Source organism: Martes martes (genome assembly GCF_963455335.1).
Source record: "Martes martes genome assembly, chromosome: 9".
NCBI lineage: Eukaryota > Metazoa > Chordata > Mammalia > Carnivora > Mustelidae > Martes > Martes martes.
This window is the reverse complement of record NC_137896.1, coordinates 63,698,799-63,716,561: the sequence shown is the minus strand read 5'-3', so window position 1 is coordinate 63,716,561 and position 17,763 is coordinate 63,698,799. Positions and strand designations below refer to the sequence as shown.

The following is a 17,763-nucleotide window of genomic DNA, read 5'->3' as shown; positions in this document are numbered from 1 at the left end:
TTTTTAAAAATCTGATTCCATCCGTTAAGTTGCCATAAGAATACATTATTTCTAAAAACAAGGACTACTATCAAATATTTTTTCTAACTACTTATGTGTGTTTACAGTCCTCAAAAATTCTAGATTTAGGAAACATTAAGAAATATCTATCAGTAGTTACCAAGGAATTTTCATGTATTTACAACTCTATCATCCTATTTTTAGTACTGCCACCTCTCCAAACAGGAGAAGGAGGAAATAACTTCAGGATTCATATATACAGAAACTTACTGTGGCTAAAAACTCAGACATTCTTAACATCAGTGAATTCTAGGAGAACCCTCATTTGAAGGCAAGCTTTTAAAAATTACTTCCAGGGGCACCTGGCTGGCTCCGTCAACGGAGCGTGGGACTCTTGATTTAAGGGTTGTGAGTCTGAGCCCCATGTTGAGGTTACTTAAAAATAAAATCTTTAAAAGAAAAAATTATTTCCCGTTGTAAAGTCAAGGTTTCTCTTCTGTGGTAACAAACAAAAAAAAATATCTTTCGATATTTTCATTAAGTCAGAATTTCTTCAGAGTGTGGAAACGCATTCTTTTGAGTCCTCAAAAACTACTTTTTCCTTTAAAAAGAAAATATGAGAGAAATATGCAAGACCTTGGAAAAACTGTAGAAATTATGTGATCCAATTCTACATGCCACCCTCCTTTATTTTTAAACAGGTGAGGAAATTAAGGCATGTAAAGACTGAATGATTTGGCTAAGGTTACTAGTGTAAACAGAGGAAGGCACTGCCTTCCCACTTCCCACTTCCCACTTTCCGTTGACTACATCTACTCACATGTTAGGCTCCAGTGAAAACACTGCTGCCTGTTTAACCTAATAAGGTGGTGCAATGTAGAATAAGAAATTAAAAATTTTTGAAAAGAAAGTATGAAATATAGAGAGATATGTGGTTAGTGACAGTTCTTAACAGGCTCCATGGAGAAAACACCTTTCTCTCACATGCCATAGTTTTCAAAAGGAGGAAAGCATTTTTAAAATTTCTGCTGAAGCCCTAACATTTTGGTCCATTATACAAATGTTATGTTGCCCGAGACTGAATTACTATTTTATCTAGATTAAGATTTTAAGCTGTACTGAAAGGAAAATACCAGGAAGAAGTGTTAATTTTATTGCAATAATACTGACACAGTGAAAGCCAGCAGATCCTGCCAGAGCTCTCTACCTTATCCCCTTCCCAAGCCCTGTTTACAGTGCATCTTCCGGCACCCCACAGAGTCATTTGAATTTTTGTCATTTGGGGTGAAGACTAAATTACAGGTTAATTTCAAAACCGCAAGTAGATGTTGCAGGCTAGATTACTGTCATACAAGAGAAATGCTACAGTAGCTACCACATATGATATAAACCTTTATATAATCAGTATTTCCCCTTTGCTTCAGACACAGGTTCAGTTATTAGCCTTCTACAATTCCATCTAATGAAAAACTACTAAGATGTTTTCAAGAGAACAACAAACATATACTGATTTTTTTTTTAAAATAATCTACTTTTTCAGATCAATTCCCAAACTAGAACAGTGTGTCCCAACTGTATTTCCCCTACATTAGGTCAAAGCTATCAATAAATGAATGAATAATTGTTCTGTCAATCAAAGAGACATGTTAATAGCCTTTGGTCTCCAAATACATGCTTCTGAAGATTATACATCCTCAGAACAACAACAGAAACGACAAGAATAGCAAAATGGAAATAATTCATATATTTGTTAGTAATTTTAAGTACCACTGTCACTGCTCTCAGGTTGCCAACAAAATAAGTTAGAAATCTATAATGAAACATTTCATATAAGTGGACTGATGACAGAAATGAACTACTGAACTGGGGAGGAAAAAAAAAGGAAATGAACTAATAATTAGTCCGTTCTTCTCATAATCCCTATCATTTACATTCTGACTCGTGCTTGGATCACATCATATTAAAAAGAGATAAAAATGTTCATCTCTCATATAATATGATGTCATCATTAATCTTTCCTACTAAAGCTTAAAAACCTGGGTGATAAAAATGAAAAATATGAAAAAGTATCTAAAATTGACACTGCTACGAAAACAGTTATATACTCACAGGACTTTTGAATCTCAATCCCACTTGTTAAGTCCTGGCTCGGCTGTAGCCATATGATAAATTTCCAGAAGTGGTGATGAAAAGCAGATTATCACAATGGCTGAACTCAAGGAAACTGTGGGTTCCCTCCCAGTTCGAATTCTCTGATTAGAGAGGTTCTATGAATTGGAGCTTATGAGATTTCAACTCAAATGTATCACACTGGCAGAGAAAATCATCACGCTAAAGTACCATTTCTACTAGGCAAGATGAAGTCAGCAAGAACAGCAAAATAGCCAAAGGAAAAAAGTGGATACTGCTTTATACCTATGATGTGGAACAGCACTTTACCACTCTATATACTTCTAGGTACTGTGATCTAAGATGATTCTGAGACTTCCTTGGTATACTTTAATATACTACAGTTGATTTAAAACCCTACTCTAAAAAAACAGTAATGTTTTGGGGTGCCTGGGTGGCTCAGTGGGTTAAAGCCACTGCCTTCGGCTCAGGTCATGATCCCAGGGTCCTGGGATCGAGCCCCACATCAGGCTCTCTGCTCTCAGGGAGCCTGCTTCCTCCTCTCTCTCTGCCTGCCTCTCTGCCTATTTGTGATCTCTGTCTGCCAAATAAATAAATAAAATCTTAAAAAATAAATAAATAAATAAATAAATAAACAGTAATGTTTTGAAGAAATCTTATTGATAACATTAATTCTGGATGCAAAACAACTTGTGGTTCTATGCTTACTTCAGTATGTATTCATAATTCTGAAAGCTTTATATACAAACGTGTTACAAATTTTTAAGCCCATTCCTGATAAAAATTTAGCCTCTGCTTTCACAAACTTCAAATAATGCTAAAGGAAAGCCAACTCTATAACATACTTGTATCTCTTAAAAAAAAAAAAATAGGCAAACCCACTACAACTTTTTTTCAATTAGACCCTCCTCAAAATACTTCAATGAAGTACATAAAATAAACTTCATGAATGAAACTATATGTTAATAAGTAAGCAATAATTTAAAAAAACTTGATTGATGCAAATTAATATAAGCTTTATCAAAATTCTGTGAGTCCATGAAAGAAGAACAGGAAAAAGAAAGATTCTATAATTCTAAATTTTAAGAAGAAATATATACCAGAGGCTGAGTCCAGTAGGTAATTAGAACAGTTAAAAGAGAGTTTTATTTATTGGGGTGTCTGGGTGGCTCAGTTGATTAAGTGTCTGACTCGGTTTTTATTTTATTTTTTTAAGATTTTATTTATTTATTTCACAGACAAGAGATCACAAATAGGCAGAGAGGCAGGCAGAGAGAGAGGGGGAAGCAGGCTCCCCACCAAGCAGAGAGCCGGATGTGGGGCTCGATCCCTGGACCCTGGGATCATGACCTGAGACGAAGGCAGAGGCTTTAACCCACTGAACCACCCAGGCGCCCCCCGACTCGGTTTTAACTCAGGTCATATTCTCAGGGTTACGAGATCAAGCTCCACATCAGGGTCTATGCTCAACACAGAGTATGCTTAAGATTCTCTCCTCTCCCTCTACTCGGACCTATGTGCACATGCTCGCACTCTCTCAAATATACAAATCTTTTAAAAAAAGATTTACTACTAAGAGTTTTACTTACTAACTCGGATGGACTTGGCCCATATTAAAATATCCTCTAGACTCTCCAATTCACTTTTTTAAGGGCACATGACCCTATACACCCCACTACAAACTGTAACTTTGCATTATTTCATGGAGGAACATCTAAAACTGTAAGCTTTTGAAGCCCATATGGCAAATCTGATACCACCTTTAGTTTTACTCAGTATTAATGGAATTAAAGTATGCTCTAATGTCACTGACAAAAAAACAAATACTCAATACACATTCATATGAAGCATCCACTGATCATAATAATATCTACACAACGATACCAGGAAACAAAGCACTCCTAAGTCAAATTCCTCACCATACCTAACTGTAAAAATCGTAAATGCATTTCACACAATCCTGTACTGTTAGAATAAGAATGACTAGTGGCAACTATCTATTCACTGATCAGCTTCAAATTTAATCTCCTTATAGTAACTTACTTTCCAATTCAGAGAGGATACTTAATTTAAACCACAAAAAAAATGACAAATATTGATTTTTAATTGGAATAAAGTGCTTCAACATTATACATAAAGTGTTAGTGAAGTGGCAATTTACCTAAAGGGATTACTGACTTGAAAAGCTCTCAAAATCTGAAATCAGTAGAGAAAAGGGGATTTTGTGGGAGGAAAAAAGTTTAAAACAAGGCAAAAAAACACTTCAACACTCTAAAAACAAACTATTCTATAAATCTTAAGCAGTTGTTCAGTTTAGAGAGAAATCAATTCAAGAGAAACCAGCATCTTCGTAAAAATTATTGTGAAGAGAACCAGCCTTTGAAAGAGCTAAATGGTTTTTTTTTCCTGTTCATCATCTATAAATGAGGAATCTTCAAGGAGACTGGTGTTGCAATTACAACTAATCCTCCCCAAAAAATTAACTGTGTTGAAGGCTTTGTAATTTCCCTAGGTACAATTTAGCTGTCACTTACTTTAAAATTTACTCAAACATGCGTTCCGAACAGCACTAACTTCACATGTCAAGTGCTTTCCAGCCAATTGAGTCTAAACTGGAAGTCGGTGTTAAACAACTGAATGATTAGACAAGATAGCTCATTTCCCTGCTCTTTTGTTCAGAATAAAATGCCACATTTACATTATCAGGCTCAACAGGATTTTCTGACAGAGGCAGAAAAAACCCTACTGAACACTGTCCGTACTAAGCACATGAAGCCTGTCATTTACCAATCATCCTTCAAAAAGCAATAGCCATGAATGTAACTTAATTACGACCCAATGATCCTTGACGAAAAATCATCTTATCACTGTCCTGTCCCCCTAGGGCAAATGAACCACTTTTGTCCTTTGGCACTGATGATGCTAAATTCTTAATTGCAATAATGGAGTAAAAGAGCCAAACCTCCTTAATTTCCTTTCAGCACATAAAGAGTTTTACTCTCGAAGGCAAGCATTCCCATAAATAATAAAAGTATCCAGTACAAATGAACATGCTAAAATTGAAGGGGAGTGTATAGGACAGAAAACCCAGCATTTTAAAAAGTGTATTTCCCACTTATATAACATTTTAAAGTGCTACAATGAGTTTTAAAACTTTTATGATTATAGGTTCATCTTACAGAAATTGTGACCTTTATGAAGAACTCAAGATTAACTTAGCAAGAGTTCTGGGAGGATTAAATATACAAAGTCCATGATTCACTTAAATGAAATGCATGTGGGCACATACAGATTATAGCACAAATCAGCACAGAAAAGTCCTTAATGGAAAGCAGAAATTAAAGCTTCTTTGATCATCTGCACTAAATAATCCAGTTAAACAGCTTCAGATATTTTTCATATGCAATGAAACCAAAACGGATAAGCTATAAAACAAGTGAATCTGAAACTACATCATACCAATTTTTACGCTTTTAAACCTAATGGCCCAGCTTTTATTAATTTCATTTCCTTTACCATCACATGAAGACTAACCAAAAGGTCTTTTAACCTATTTTAAAGCATTTTTTTTCTTCCTTAATATGGAAGACCCAGATTATCTTCCAGAATCAGGTAGGATTTCAATAAAAAAAATTTTTTTTAAGTAGCTACCAAAAAAATGTTTAAAATAACATTCATCTGGACTACACACAGAGATGTGGCTTATAAAATAATCCTAACGAAACACATGGAAGTTTTGTTCAACTCTGCATTATCTTTCCATTTAATACAAGTATTATCATTTTGATAATACAGAAACAGATTAGTTTACCAACTTCTTAACAATTGTGCAAACCTGTTATTTTGTATTTTCCTTTGCAAATAAACAGAAACAAAATGTTTTTTCCCCACACCCATAAAGCTTTTTATACATTTTCCAAATAACAAATTGACACAGGATTACTTTCTCCCGTGTTTTCTTTACTGCTAGAAAAGTAAGCCTCGAAATTAAGATCTTACTGAATCTTAAAGATCATCTTTCTGAAAAGCCCAATTTCATGGATTTGTTCCAGAATTACAGTATTTAAGGGACAGTCTCTTTAGAGTCTTTGCAGTGACATTCCAAAAAGATGCTTGTCTTTGGATGAAAAGATGAAGATTTTGTATGATGTTCTGAAATGTATTTCATACTTTTATCTCAAATATGAATAAAAAAGGCTCATTCTCCAGATGAGCTCACACTTGCTGAGGTCAATTACATGATATTACTGAAGATTAAACATATTTAATCAAATCAAATACATGTGGACTTTTTGGCAGGCTAGTGTAGTTAATCCTTGTACTGTACTTGTCATGATTCTGAATTAGTTATCTTCCATCAGTTAGGGAAAACACAACTGAAAAAAAGTTTTCAAAGATAATTTTTCCCCCAACTTATCACAGACTAGAGGTGCTACTGCTGTTTTCTGCTACTTTATAAACATGAAATTTCCTTTATCTCTTCCTCATTATTTTCATGACTCTGTAACAGTCAACAAAACCTTTTTATTATGATGAACTGAAAGATCTTGCCATGGAGACTGCCTCTGCAAAGCAAAGATAGCAAAAAAAGACTAGGCAAATCAAAACAGTAGGTAATAATTTCTTGATATATCTGAAAGTAGTTAAGAAATCATAAAAGATACTAATTTAGATTTCTCTAGCCTAATTAACAGGGACAGTCACATTTTACTGAGACATACAAATCTCTGACCGTACTCTGCAATCAGAAACACAGAGCATGCTCCAGGTTAACATCTGAATCCCATGATATTTCCATTTTCCTGTGGGTAAGCTCTCCTTGGTTCATGAGCCCCATCTGCAGACCTCTTTTAGAAAATTTTCATGTCTTCTCTGTCTTCAAAGTATTTCTATTTGTAAGATACTTTTCTACCATGGCCTCATTTTCATTATAAATTATTTTATTTTTGCCCAGTAGAGGAGGAGGGCCTAATTCTTCTGGGCAGAGGGCCCATTTCTTTCAAATCCCTATGCAGAGCTCCACATGCAATTTGCAGAGATGGATCTTTCAAATAATCAAAAAAATTCTAGTAGGAAGCATATTAATTATAGGATTTCTATATAAAGTTGGCTGTGAACATGAGAACTCAGTAACCCAGTAATTGTTTGAATCACTATTTCTTTAAAAGGATGTAATGCTGAGATTGTAGAGGTTAAGATCTGGTCAATCACCTAACTTGATAAACTATTTTTCGATTGGGTGCCAAAGAAATTATTTCATCAACCATATATGTGGAATTATCTGTGTGTATAAATATGTATATCCCCATTTCCAAACATGGAGCTGAGATAATTTTTATTTCCCATTTTAAATTCAATACTGAATCATTCATTATATTCAATTAATTATACCCTCTAATAAATAAAGAAAAACCACCAGAAATTTGGGAAGAATATAAGAACTACTAAGATATATCTTTTAATTTTTCTCCTGGCATTGACAGGGCCACATCCATACCAAAATCAGAAAAATCCCATATATTTATCTTGATGAGCCCTGAGCAATATAAGGAAGTGTTGAATCACTATACTGTACACTTGAAACTAACATAACTCTATGTTAACTACACTGGAATTAAAATGAAATAAATAAAATCAGGAAATCCCGATCACAAAATAGGCAGATTAAAAACTGCATTAAGCCATGAAAAAGATGACAAAGAAAGATCTAGGAAATTAAAAAAAAAAAAAAAGGAAAACAAACGTGAAAAGAAAACAAGATAATAAAGAATGCTTAATGGTTTTACTAAAATGTTTCACTCGTTACAAGAATGTAAGGTTGATTTTTATGATTTGCATTGCAAATAATATCTTAAATTGGGCACCAACTTGAGCCTTTCAAATGTAAAAAATTTCAAACTCCGGAAACCTCACCTTATCAATAAAATTCACCTTCCTCCCCGCCGGCCCCCCCAAGGCACAGAGACATCCTCTACAGTATTAATGGAAGCTACAGTCACTGTATTGGCACATGCTATTAAAATCAAATACCACATGGAGAAAAGGAGCCCTGAAGAGATGCTGCTACATTATTACCTGAATAACAGTCACGATGCATAATCAAAAGCCCCAGAGAATCCTTCCTTCTTATATTAATAATTAACACCTATAAGGCTCAAAACTGGGAAAAATTAGGTTCAATTTCATGTACTGTCATCACACTCCCCACAAAAAAAACCACCACAGACCATTCCATGGAGAAGCAACCCACAGGACCACAGACCCGGCTACTGGTCATTTTAACGGTGAACCAGTCCGTACTAAGTCTTCTCATTCCGTGGCAAACACCCCCAAGGCTTCCAAGGAGCACAAAGTACTGACAAAATATAATCCCCAAATGATCAGACTCATTATTTTAATGCCAACATTTAAAATTCAAAATTCAATTAACTTACTTTTCCAGATACAGAGTGACCAATGGGGAACTTAAGGCTGAGGATGGTTTCGCTAACCCTAGTGTCATGATGGCTTCATGCAACCGTTTCACTGTTTCAGTTTCACCTCTTAGAGCTGCGCCATTTAGGATGTGGAAAAAGGACAAGACTGTTGCATCTTTGATAAGAACATCCTTCTCTTTCATCTCCTTTAGAATGTTAATAGCATCTACAATGAAGTAACACAAAAGACCCTTAGGTAATTTCATGTAGGGAAAACAAACTGCTATTAAAACAGCATTTCAAGCCCAGCAGGAATGTAAATTCTAGTGTATAATGCCGATTTCAAGTTAATTACTACTTGCATTTCTAAACGAGACTACAATTATAAATCCACAATAGCATGGTTTTATCATTTCCCTGCAACTTTGACTACAAATTATAGATAGGGACTGTGTGCCCACCCTGCACCACATAACCCTGTACGGTCTGCCCTATAGCTGTAAGATCCTCCTAAATGGATGCTTTTATCGTTCAGAGCTAACATCTGCTAAATCACATCATTGTTTCTTCAGCAGATGGCTTGTCAGGAGGCCAGATAATAAAGATGTGTTTACACTGTATATACAGCCAGACTAATGGTCTGATACCGATAGGGCCTGTTTGCTATGTCGATACTAATTAGCCAAGCAGAGCCAATGAAAGCTTTCCAAAAGACTGCATGTTAATACATTAGATTCATTAAGCTTCATTAGGAAGGCTGAAACAAACATTTTAGGATATGGAATAAGTGCATTTTTATAATGTTGTTTTTAATTATTGCACAGACAAAATGTTTTGACCGCTTCATGAAAAGTGATTTAGAAAAGCAGGCTAAACCTTATAAAGAGTTTTCTCTGTTAGAAAGACTTCCTAAAAAAAAAATCCAACATTCAAATCAAGTATTCTCTCCACACATTTTTTCACTGTAAAAAATTTTTAAAAACATTCTCTAGAAATAAAAGGGAAGAAAGGAAGGCTAAAATAGGAATAAAACCCAGTGAGAAATATAAGATACAAGTAACAGTAAGAAGATATGATCAAGTGTAAGTAATTAGGCTTAGCATTATCTCAACAATGAGCAAATTAGAGAGTGCAATCAATGAGGTTTCTCTGCAAACCTCTAAATAAAAACTTACCAAAGTATGTATTTTTGATAATGTTATTAAAAGTTAAGACAAAGACTACAGCAAAATTCATATTCTTAAATAAAGGTTATGTTTATAGGTTTTATGTTCAGCCTTCAGACGTTCTTAAGCAAAAACAAAGCCATTAGTGCAGGCATATCAGCAAATTGTGCCATAAGTCATGATCTTCAAACTCAATCCAAACAGCAATGCTAATAAAAACTAGCTGTAGAAATGCAAAAAGCACTGAGCTGTGCAAATGTAAATGACAAGCTTGCCAATCCATTAAAACTAATGGCCTACACTGTCCATGCAGCTCTGGATGGATTCACATGCAAATTTGTATGCAAAGTGTTCAAGCACTTTGCAGGACATGATATACCATTAATATCAATTCACATGTTATTCCAGTGGCAAGATACTTGCATCACAAATTTCCTTTATGTGCATAGGCTTACCTTGGAGCTTGCCATGTTTTCCCAATACTTTTACAAGGCCTACGTACTTGCCGGTATCAAGGACAGCAGATGAATCTAAACGGTCACTAAAAATTAAAGGCAAGTTTATATTATGTTAAAAGTTGACTGTGAAAAGAACTGCAATAGCCATTTTATCCTTTGCAAAAACTCATCAGTTGTTCTGAATTGTTATTAACGTAGCCCTCTACATTTCAGTGAAGGTGTATTTTTGAAGCCATATTCAAATGCACATACCATTATATTCAGAGTGACAAAAGAAGTAAAAATCTACCACTACACATATATTGCATCACCCCATCTGCAAATGATAAAAATGAAGGAATTCTTTTGCTTCACAGCACTTTAGGTGATTCTAACTTTGTCATAAATGTTGAAATACTCCAAAGGATGTATTTTTAATTAGTAACTCTATAATGATGGGAAACTAAAGATACCTGAGAAATGGACAGAATGTTGTTCACACTATAGAGAAAGGGAAATGTTAAGCCTTATAAAATAGTTACCATCACCCCTTGTGTGATTGCAGTTATATAGTCAATGGGGAAAAAACCTTGGCTTTAAGGGACAAGATGTCTTATCATACTTAAACAAAGACTCCTTGCTGAAAACAAGCCATAATTAATCAAAGGGCGGCATATTATGAAATTCTAAAAACACAGACAAAAATGAATTTTTAAAAATTACATTCTGTAAGAGTAATATTCAATTTACATGATCCATCAAGGACTGTCTATCAGCATAAATGCTGATGATCTGCTTCAGTGCCAGGGTACTCACAATTCTTGTTTCAGGTTCAATGCATCTTCTGCATTATCATGTCGACAGCACAAATTTATTAAAGCGGCATAGCCACCAACAACCATGTCGGATTCATATTTTGCTTTCAATTCAAGAGCTTTTTGCATGTTCTAAGATAAAGGACAGAAGTAAAAAGAAGTAAGAAATGACACAAAAGTAAAAATGAACAACCTCTAGGTTTAGCATTCAGAGTATAGAAAAGTTAATAGCGCTTTAAAAACAAATGGATCCATGTTATTAACTTCATCTTCCTCCTTTGTATTTTTATTTACCTTTCAAAAAGCAGGCAAAATACGTCTGTAGGGTTTAAAAGATTTGTTACATGCAATGCAAAAGAAGTTGCTGTGCCAAATTTGATCTTTTAGCTTTGTAGGTATTATAAAAAAGACGTCCAAACTAAATATGTACCAAGCCAGCCCCTACTCACAGTCCAATTGCCATACACAGAAATATGTATCATGGCAAAGTTCCTCATAGTTTAATATCCAAGCAAAGTGAAAAAATCTTTTAGAATTCAACAGTACTATGTTATAATCTTAGAGTCAGTTGGTTTTTTTCCCCTAAAAACACAGGCATACAACCAAATCATATTGAACCAGAAACTGAAAAAGTCTAGTGAAATACCACAAATTGCAGGCACACACTAAAATGAACACAAAGTACAGCTGGACGCCTGCTGAAAAAAGGCAAGAGACCCTTTATCTCAGAAAGAGCTTTTTTCCAGCAGGAAAATGGAATTTCAATCCCTGCATTAACAACCCAGTAATATTTGACTTGCAAATGACTACTGCATGTATCAGTTGCTTGACAATCTAGATATAAGAGACCGGAGCCATGGCTTGAAAGGACATTTGGCATGTATGATAAACCTATCACGGCTGTTACTATCATTCACTTCGCAGATTATCGTAAACAAACTACAGCAACCCGAAAACATGCCATTCAAGGTGTAGCTGAAATTAGTTAACCTTTCATTTAATTGCATTCTTCACACACATGCCATATAATAATCAATTGTGAAAATCATAAATATTGTATTTGGCTTTGCTTACTTTTATCTATGAAGAATTTTTTTTTTACCTTAATAGCACATTTGAAATATTTAAACAAACGTTACCTCTTCTGAACAAAGCGCTAGTATGAGTTGCTTTAGGACATCTCCTATAGGTTGATTTTCAGCTTTTAGTTTTTCAAGTGTAGACTCCAAAACAGATGATGGCAGCTGCGCAGTCTACAGGAACAGAAAGAAAAGGAAAGAAATTTACTACAAAAAGGAAATGCACCCCTTGTCACTCTTCCCTTTAAGCTGACCTTTCCTAGGTGTCATAAATGCTATCAAGGACATTAATCTGGGGATCTGTGGACGAACTCCAGGGATTTTTGAAGCTCCTGGGATACATACACAAATTTCTTAGATACCGCTGATTTGTCTGAGATAGGGAACGGAATAGCTGTTACCAACTTCGTAGATGTACTCTGATGACAAAAATGTTAGGAACCACTGGTTTTATAAGGACACAACCTAGAATTCTCTTTAAATGTGGTGGTTATAGCATGCAGAATCTACTCAAAAGCCTACTTACTTTTCGAGAGTCTATCTTCTCTCTTTCAACCAATATATTAACATCCTAAAATTGAGATTTAAATTAGAATTAGAAAATACATGGAAAAATACATTAGCAAATGTCAAAAGCGAATTTCAAAAGTTTCAGCTCATATTACTATTTTTCCATCTTCTCAAAATCTTCCAGAAATTCTATTCATACTTCATTAACCATGGTAATAAGTATTTAAAACATATCCTTCAATATATAAACAGTATTTACAAACCATCAATGAAAAGCTAGTGTTTAATGGTTGTCATTTAAGTAAACTGTTTTTGGCCAAAAAGCATCATAGTTAAATACAATTTTAACATGCTTTTGTATATAAATTAAGCATTTTTAAAAGTTGATTACTATTTCACACACACCTTAATCAATTCAGGAACATGGTAGCTATCCAGTAGATTACGAATGCCTCTGTAGATATTTTCAGTAATTTTTACATTCTGTGCAAAGGGAAAGGAGGAAAAACAAAAAAACAAAAACAGGCTGAGTTTTAGACAACCAAACTGAAATTTGTCTAACAGAAATTATCCCAGACATAATTTAAGTCTCCAACTCGTGTATGTCATTGAGAAGTGGTCTGGTTGTACTTAAAAGCAGCAATTTCAAATCTAATAGATACATGTCAGACAGGACAGGCATTATATAGCAAAAAATGAAATGGTACCATCTCCTTCAGCTGATGGAAGTATTGTCTCAAACGCTCCTCCTTGGCCTGTACCTCTGAGTCACTCATGCTGTCAATCAAGTTATAAAGAAAATAGCCAACAGCTTCTGTGGAAAAAAACAAGAGAAAGCATTCCACTAAAATTACTGAGACTGTCATGTTATCAAGATTAATTTATAAGAAATCATTTTGGTGTGAGATGTCACCCTGATGAGAGGCTCTGAAATGGCAACACTGATCACTGAGGCATAGAGATTATGTGGTTTGGGAGCACATATCTAACTGGTGAGTGAAAGGAATATTAATTATTTTCAGACCGAGTGACAGCTTTTCAGTACTGAATCTTACTTCAATCTATTTTTTTCCACCACTCTGTGACAGAAGTGGTCCTGCCCAAGGCCTTACCTCTTTCCTGTCCAAATCACGAGTAGGAAGAATAAATAAATGCCTTGTATACATTTCTGCACTATTTTTTTTGTGGGCAATATTTAGGGGACACATAAAATTAGAAACGACTGTCAAATGTTGAGTATAGAAAGTTAAATAATTTTAATAAGCAGATATAGTAATCCTGTGGAGAGCTGCCTATTAGCCAATGAAAAACCAAGATTAACAAAGATGTTTTGTAACAACAGTAATTTTCCTATGCGTTCAAGCATAAAATGTATAGGGCCATGTGTTAATACCTAGGATAGAAAATCTGAACTTTCAAGAAGGGTGCCTTCTTAAAGAAAGCCATATATTATTCTAGACTTCATTATATGGAAAACAAAAATCATTAAATGTCAAAATAATGTATTTTGGATAATAAATTATATTTAAGTGGGAAAAACCTAAAGATCTCTTTTATTATTTTATACATTTAAAATTAACTATACCTCCAAAACATTAAAATAACAAACACTAAGAATGACTGGTCTTTAAGCCTATTTTCACATGTGCTATAAGAAGCATTTCGTCAGTGTCTCACCAGAAAAAAAGCCTCCAACCCTATCTTTAAAAACAATTTACAGTGATAAAACCGAACACCTCAGAGATCTCAAAATGTTGTGGTTATCAATATAAAGATTTATAACCAAATGTTTTCAAATTTCACTTTCAAAAAGAAAATGTTTACTGCTGTAATCCTTCTAGCCCATCATTACACAGAAGAATGGATTTGTGGATAAGTTACAATCATCGAAATTGAAACGCTACCCGTTGGTCCTGGAGGCTCCTGGCAATAACGTCCATCCTTATACAACAGTTCTGTTATCTGGCAAGACAGAAAATGCACGCATTGCAGCAAGAGAAGCAAACAAGAACAAATACAATCTGAAATTGAATTCTTGAAATAATAAAGCCTCTCCCCAGTAAGGTATTATTCTATATCACAGTAATTCAGCAATACCCCCACCTGCCAAGGAAACTGTTTAGTTTTTAAACAATAGGTTTATCTTTAAAAACAAAAACAAAACAAACCCACGTTGAAGGAAAACTCAATGTTTCATGAAACGTCCCTAAGAAACCCTCTAAATGGATTTGTTTATAGATTGTTTTAAATAAACTGTTATAAACAGGAAATAGCTTTTAAGGAATTATCAACCAATATTATTTTTCATTGTGTTGTTTTTGGTCTTCCTGAAACTGGACCAGTTTCCTCCTTTTAAATGAAATATTACAGAAATAATAAAGTAAAACTGGTTGCAACACTAAATAGCTTAATTTATTTTTAGTTTTTTATTCCCCCAATGACATTTTCCCAGTTATTTTAATGGCATTAAAATCAAAGGGGTGAAAAGCTCTCATGTGCTTGTTCTCACAGATGCCTATCAGTTGAATGCACAAATACTAAGACATACATAACACATATTCTTCAACATTAATTCTGCTGGCAAAATTTTAACTAAAGAAATCCAAATATGTATTTTGTGATGAAAATGATTATAAAACCTACAGTACTGGCCTGTAACTTTTGAACACAACATCTGACTATACATTCTTGGTTTGAAGACAGTAATAATGGAAACATATGGCTCTTTTCCAAAGTCACATGAGTTAGGAATGCTGAACTACTTTATGTGTATTCTATGACTAAACTTGCTCTTAAAATAGTGCCTAGCACATATTTAAAGTGTTAACAACTCAAAATGCAACTAGTTCTACTACTATTAATTTGCTAATACAGAAAATAAGGCAAAACTGACCATATCCCACTTCACTCCACCATGAAAATCATGCTGGACTTAATGACAATTCAAAGGATAGTTAAGGTAGAAAGTACTCAAAAACAAAGCAAAATGAAAAAATTCTCATTTACAAACTGTTTTTTAACCAACACAGATATGTTTAGAAAGTGGAAAATACATTACATCAGAAGTTACAACCATACAATAGATCTAAGATAGCTACATTTAATACCAAATTTTGAACAAAAACACATTTTATGAATAAACCAATAAAAAAAATATTTTTAGTAAAAAAAAAAAACAAAAAAAAAACTTCTAAATACACATTTCCCAATCATAAATTATAACTGTGTAGTTTGACTGGCAGTGTAATACTTAAAACAGAATTCAGTGAAATTTAGATCTTAAAAAATATTTAAATTGGGAATTCCAGTTACTAACGTACATTTATTTTATTTAGCTACAACTATTTCTTGCAATTTAGCATAAGGGTAATTGTACTTCTGGCACAAAGGCAGTTAATGTCTTAAAAAAATAGCAGTTTAAAATTGATCTATATTTCATTTATATATAGACAAATATGTGTATATATTTTTTAAATTAGTTATTAAATCTGTAAATCAAATTTCAGTGCAGTAATGTTAACAGTTTATGAAGAAGGATCACTTCAATAATAAATTTCATGCTCTAGGAAGACAGTTTTAAAACTACCAATTTCAAGATCTAAACTCATTAATTTATAATAGCACATCATAAATGTATGAGAGTATTAACAACTTTGGCTCTCAATAGCTTTTTATATATCACCTTAGGAACTGCTGAGTTAGGAGTACTTACCTTGCTCCAAAGATTTATATCCATAGACCTGCAGAGGGCAGCAAAGGATTAAAAATAAATACAGAGGTTTTAAAAACCATTTTAAGTTAAAACACACTAGCAATAATTATTTGCAATGCATACAGATCCAACTCATAAAATAAGTAAGTAAATGTTTCCAAAGTTAAGCTGAATTTTCAGGACAAGATAATTTGGAAAGGCTGATTCTTACTTTGAACCATCAAAATTAAAGATTAGTATGGACAGGAATCAGTAAGAATCCTATCTTTGGGTCCAAGTTTGACAGAGCAGGATACGTACATAGTCTAAAAGCATCTGCTCAGAGACTGCTTATTATTTCTAATGGTAAAGATAGAACCCATAAAATGGAGAAATTGAACAACATCTTCACTAGGTGATCAGAATTAACATCACTAATGAGACACTGATGAACATTGTTTTTTTGTTTAGATTTAACTCCCTGAGGACAGAATATCTATCACTGCTATGGTTTTCCAGGTAGTAATGGACTTAATCAAGGGGAACCATCGTAAGGAACATTCTATAAACTAACTGGCATGTATTCCCCCAAAATGTTAATGTCATAAAAGACAAAAGCTGAAAAAGTGTTCCATACTAGAGAAAATTAAAGCTAAAAGACAACTAACATCCTTCCCTAAAGTAGATTTCAGAAAGGAGGGGAGGAAGACAAAAAAAGAAAAAATTTTTTGATAAAGTTAGAACAAAAAGCTATAGAAGGCAAAAATATTCCATCAATGCTAAATTTCCTGAATTTGTTAGCTCTGCTGTGGTTGTGTAAGAATATCCTTGTTCTGTAGTGGAGCCTCTGGCTGGCTCAGTAGAGCATGGAACTGTTCTAAGTTCAATTCCCAGGTTTGGGGTACAGATTACTTAAAAATAAAACCTTAAAAAGAAAAAAAAAAGAATATCCTTGTTCTGTAGAATTACATACTGCCATATTTAAAGGTAAAGGTTCATGATACATGCAGCCTAAGCCCAGAGAGTTAAAAAAAAAATTATTATGTGCATGTGTATATATGGAATGATAGATGGGTAGATTCATTCATTAATTAATACTGATGTGCCAAAATGCTAAAAGTTAGTAAATGGGGTCTCTTCGAGTTCTCTGTGCCACTCTTGTAATTTTCTGTAAATCTCAAAATTATTTCAAAGAAAGCAGAAAGAATGGCTCACCCAAATTGTTCCTATTTAAATGAAAAGCCATTTATAAAACAGGATAACCAGTGAACTCTGGTCTTATACTACTTCCAAGCTTTGTAAATTTAATGTAAGTTCTGTATATTTATTTATTTAATATCTACTTATTTTGATTTGAGATAGAGTGAGCTTGTGTGCATGGGGCGGGGAGGGGGGGCGATAAAGAGGGAGATGGAGAGAGAAACTGAAGACGACTCCACGTAGAGCACAGAGCCTGACGAAGCGCTAGATCTCAGGACTCTGACATCACGACGTAAAGCCGAAACCAAGAGTCAGACAT

The 17,763-nt window shown here is 34.0% G+C and overlaps 1 protein-coding gene across 2 annotated transcripts in view; it reads right to left on the bottom strand.

Moving 5' to 3' along the window:
* Positions 1–17,763, bottom strand: part of LRPPRC (leucine rich pentatricopeptide repeat containing) — a 102,633-nt gene that overhangs the window by 41,840 nt on the left and 43,030 nt on the right. For both annotated transcript variants that reach the window (XM_080812994.1, XM_080812995.1), the window contains 9 exons: positions 16,266–16,293; positions 14,458–14,515; positions 13,261–13,367; positions 12,959–13,036; positions 12,570–12,614; positions 12,104–12,217; positions 10,966–11,096; positions 10,168–10,253; positions 8,565–8,772 (listed from right to left, as the gene is read on the bottom strand). In XM_080812994.1, coding sequence (XP_080669120.1) covers positions 8,565–8,772; positions 10,168–10,253; positions 10,966–11,096; positions 12,104–12,217; positions 12,570–12,614; positions 12,959–13,036; positions 13,261–13,367; positions 14,458–14,515; positions 16,266–16,293 — 855 coding nt within the window. The remainder of the gene's footprint in view (positions 1–8,564; positions 8,773–10,167; positions 10,254–10,965; positions 11,097–12,103; positions 12,218–12,569; positions 12,615–12,958; positions 13,037–13,260; positions 13,368–14,457; positions 14,516–16,265; positions 16,294–17,763) is intronic.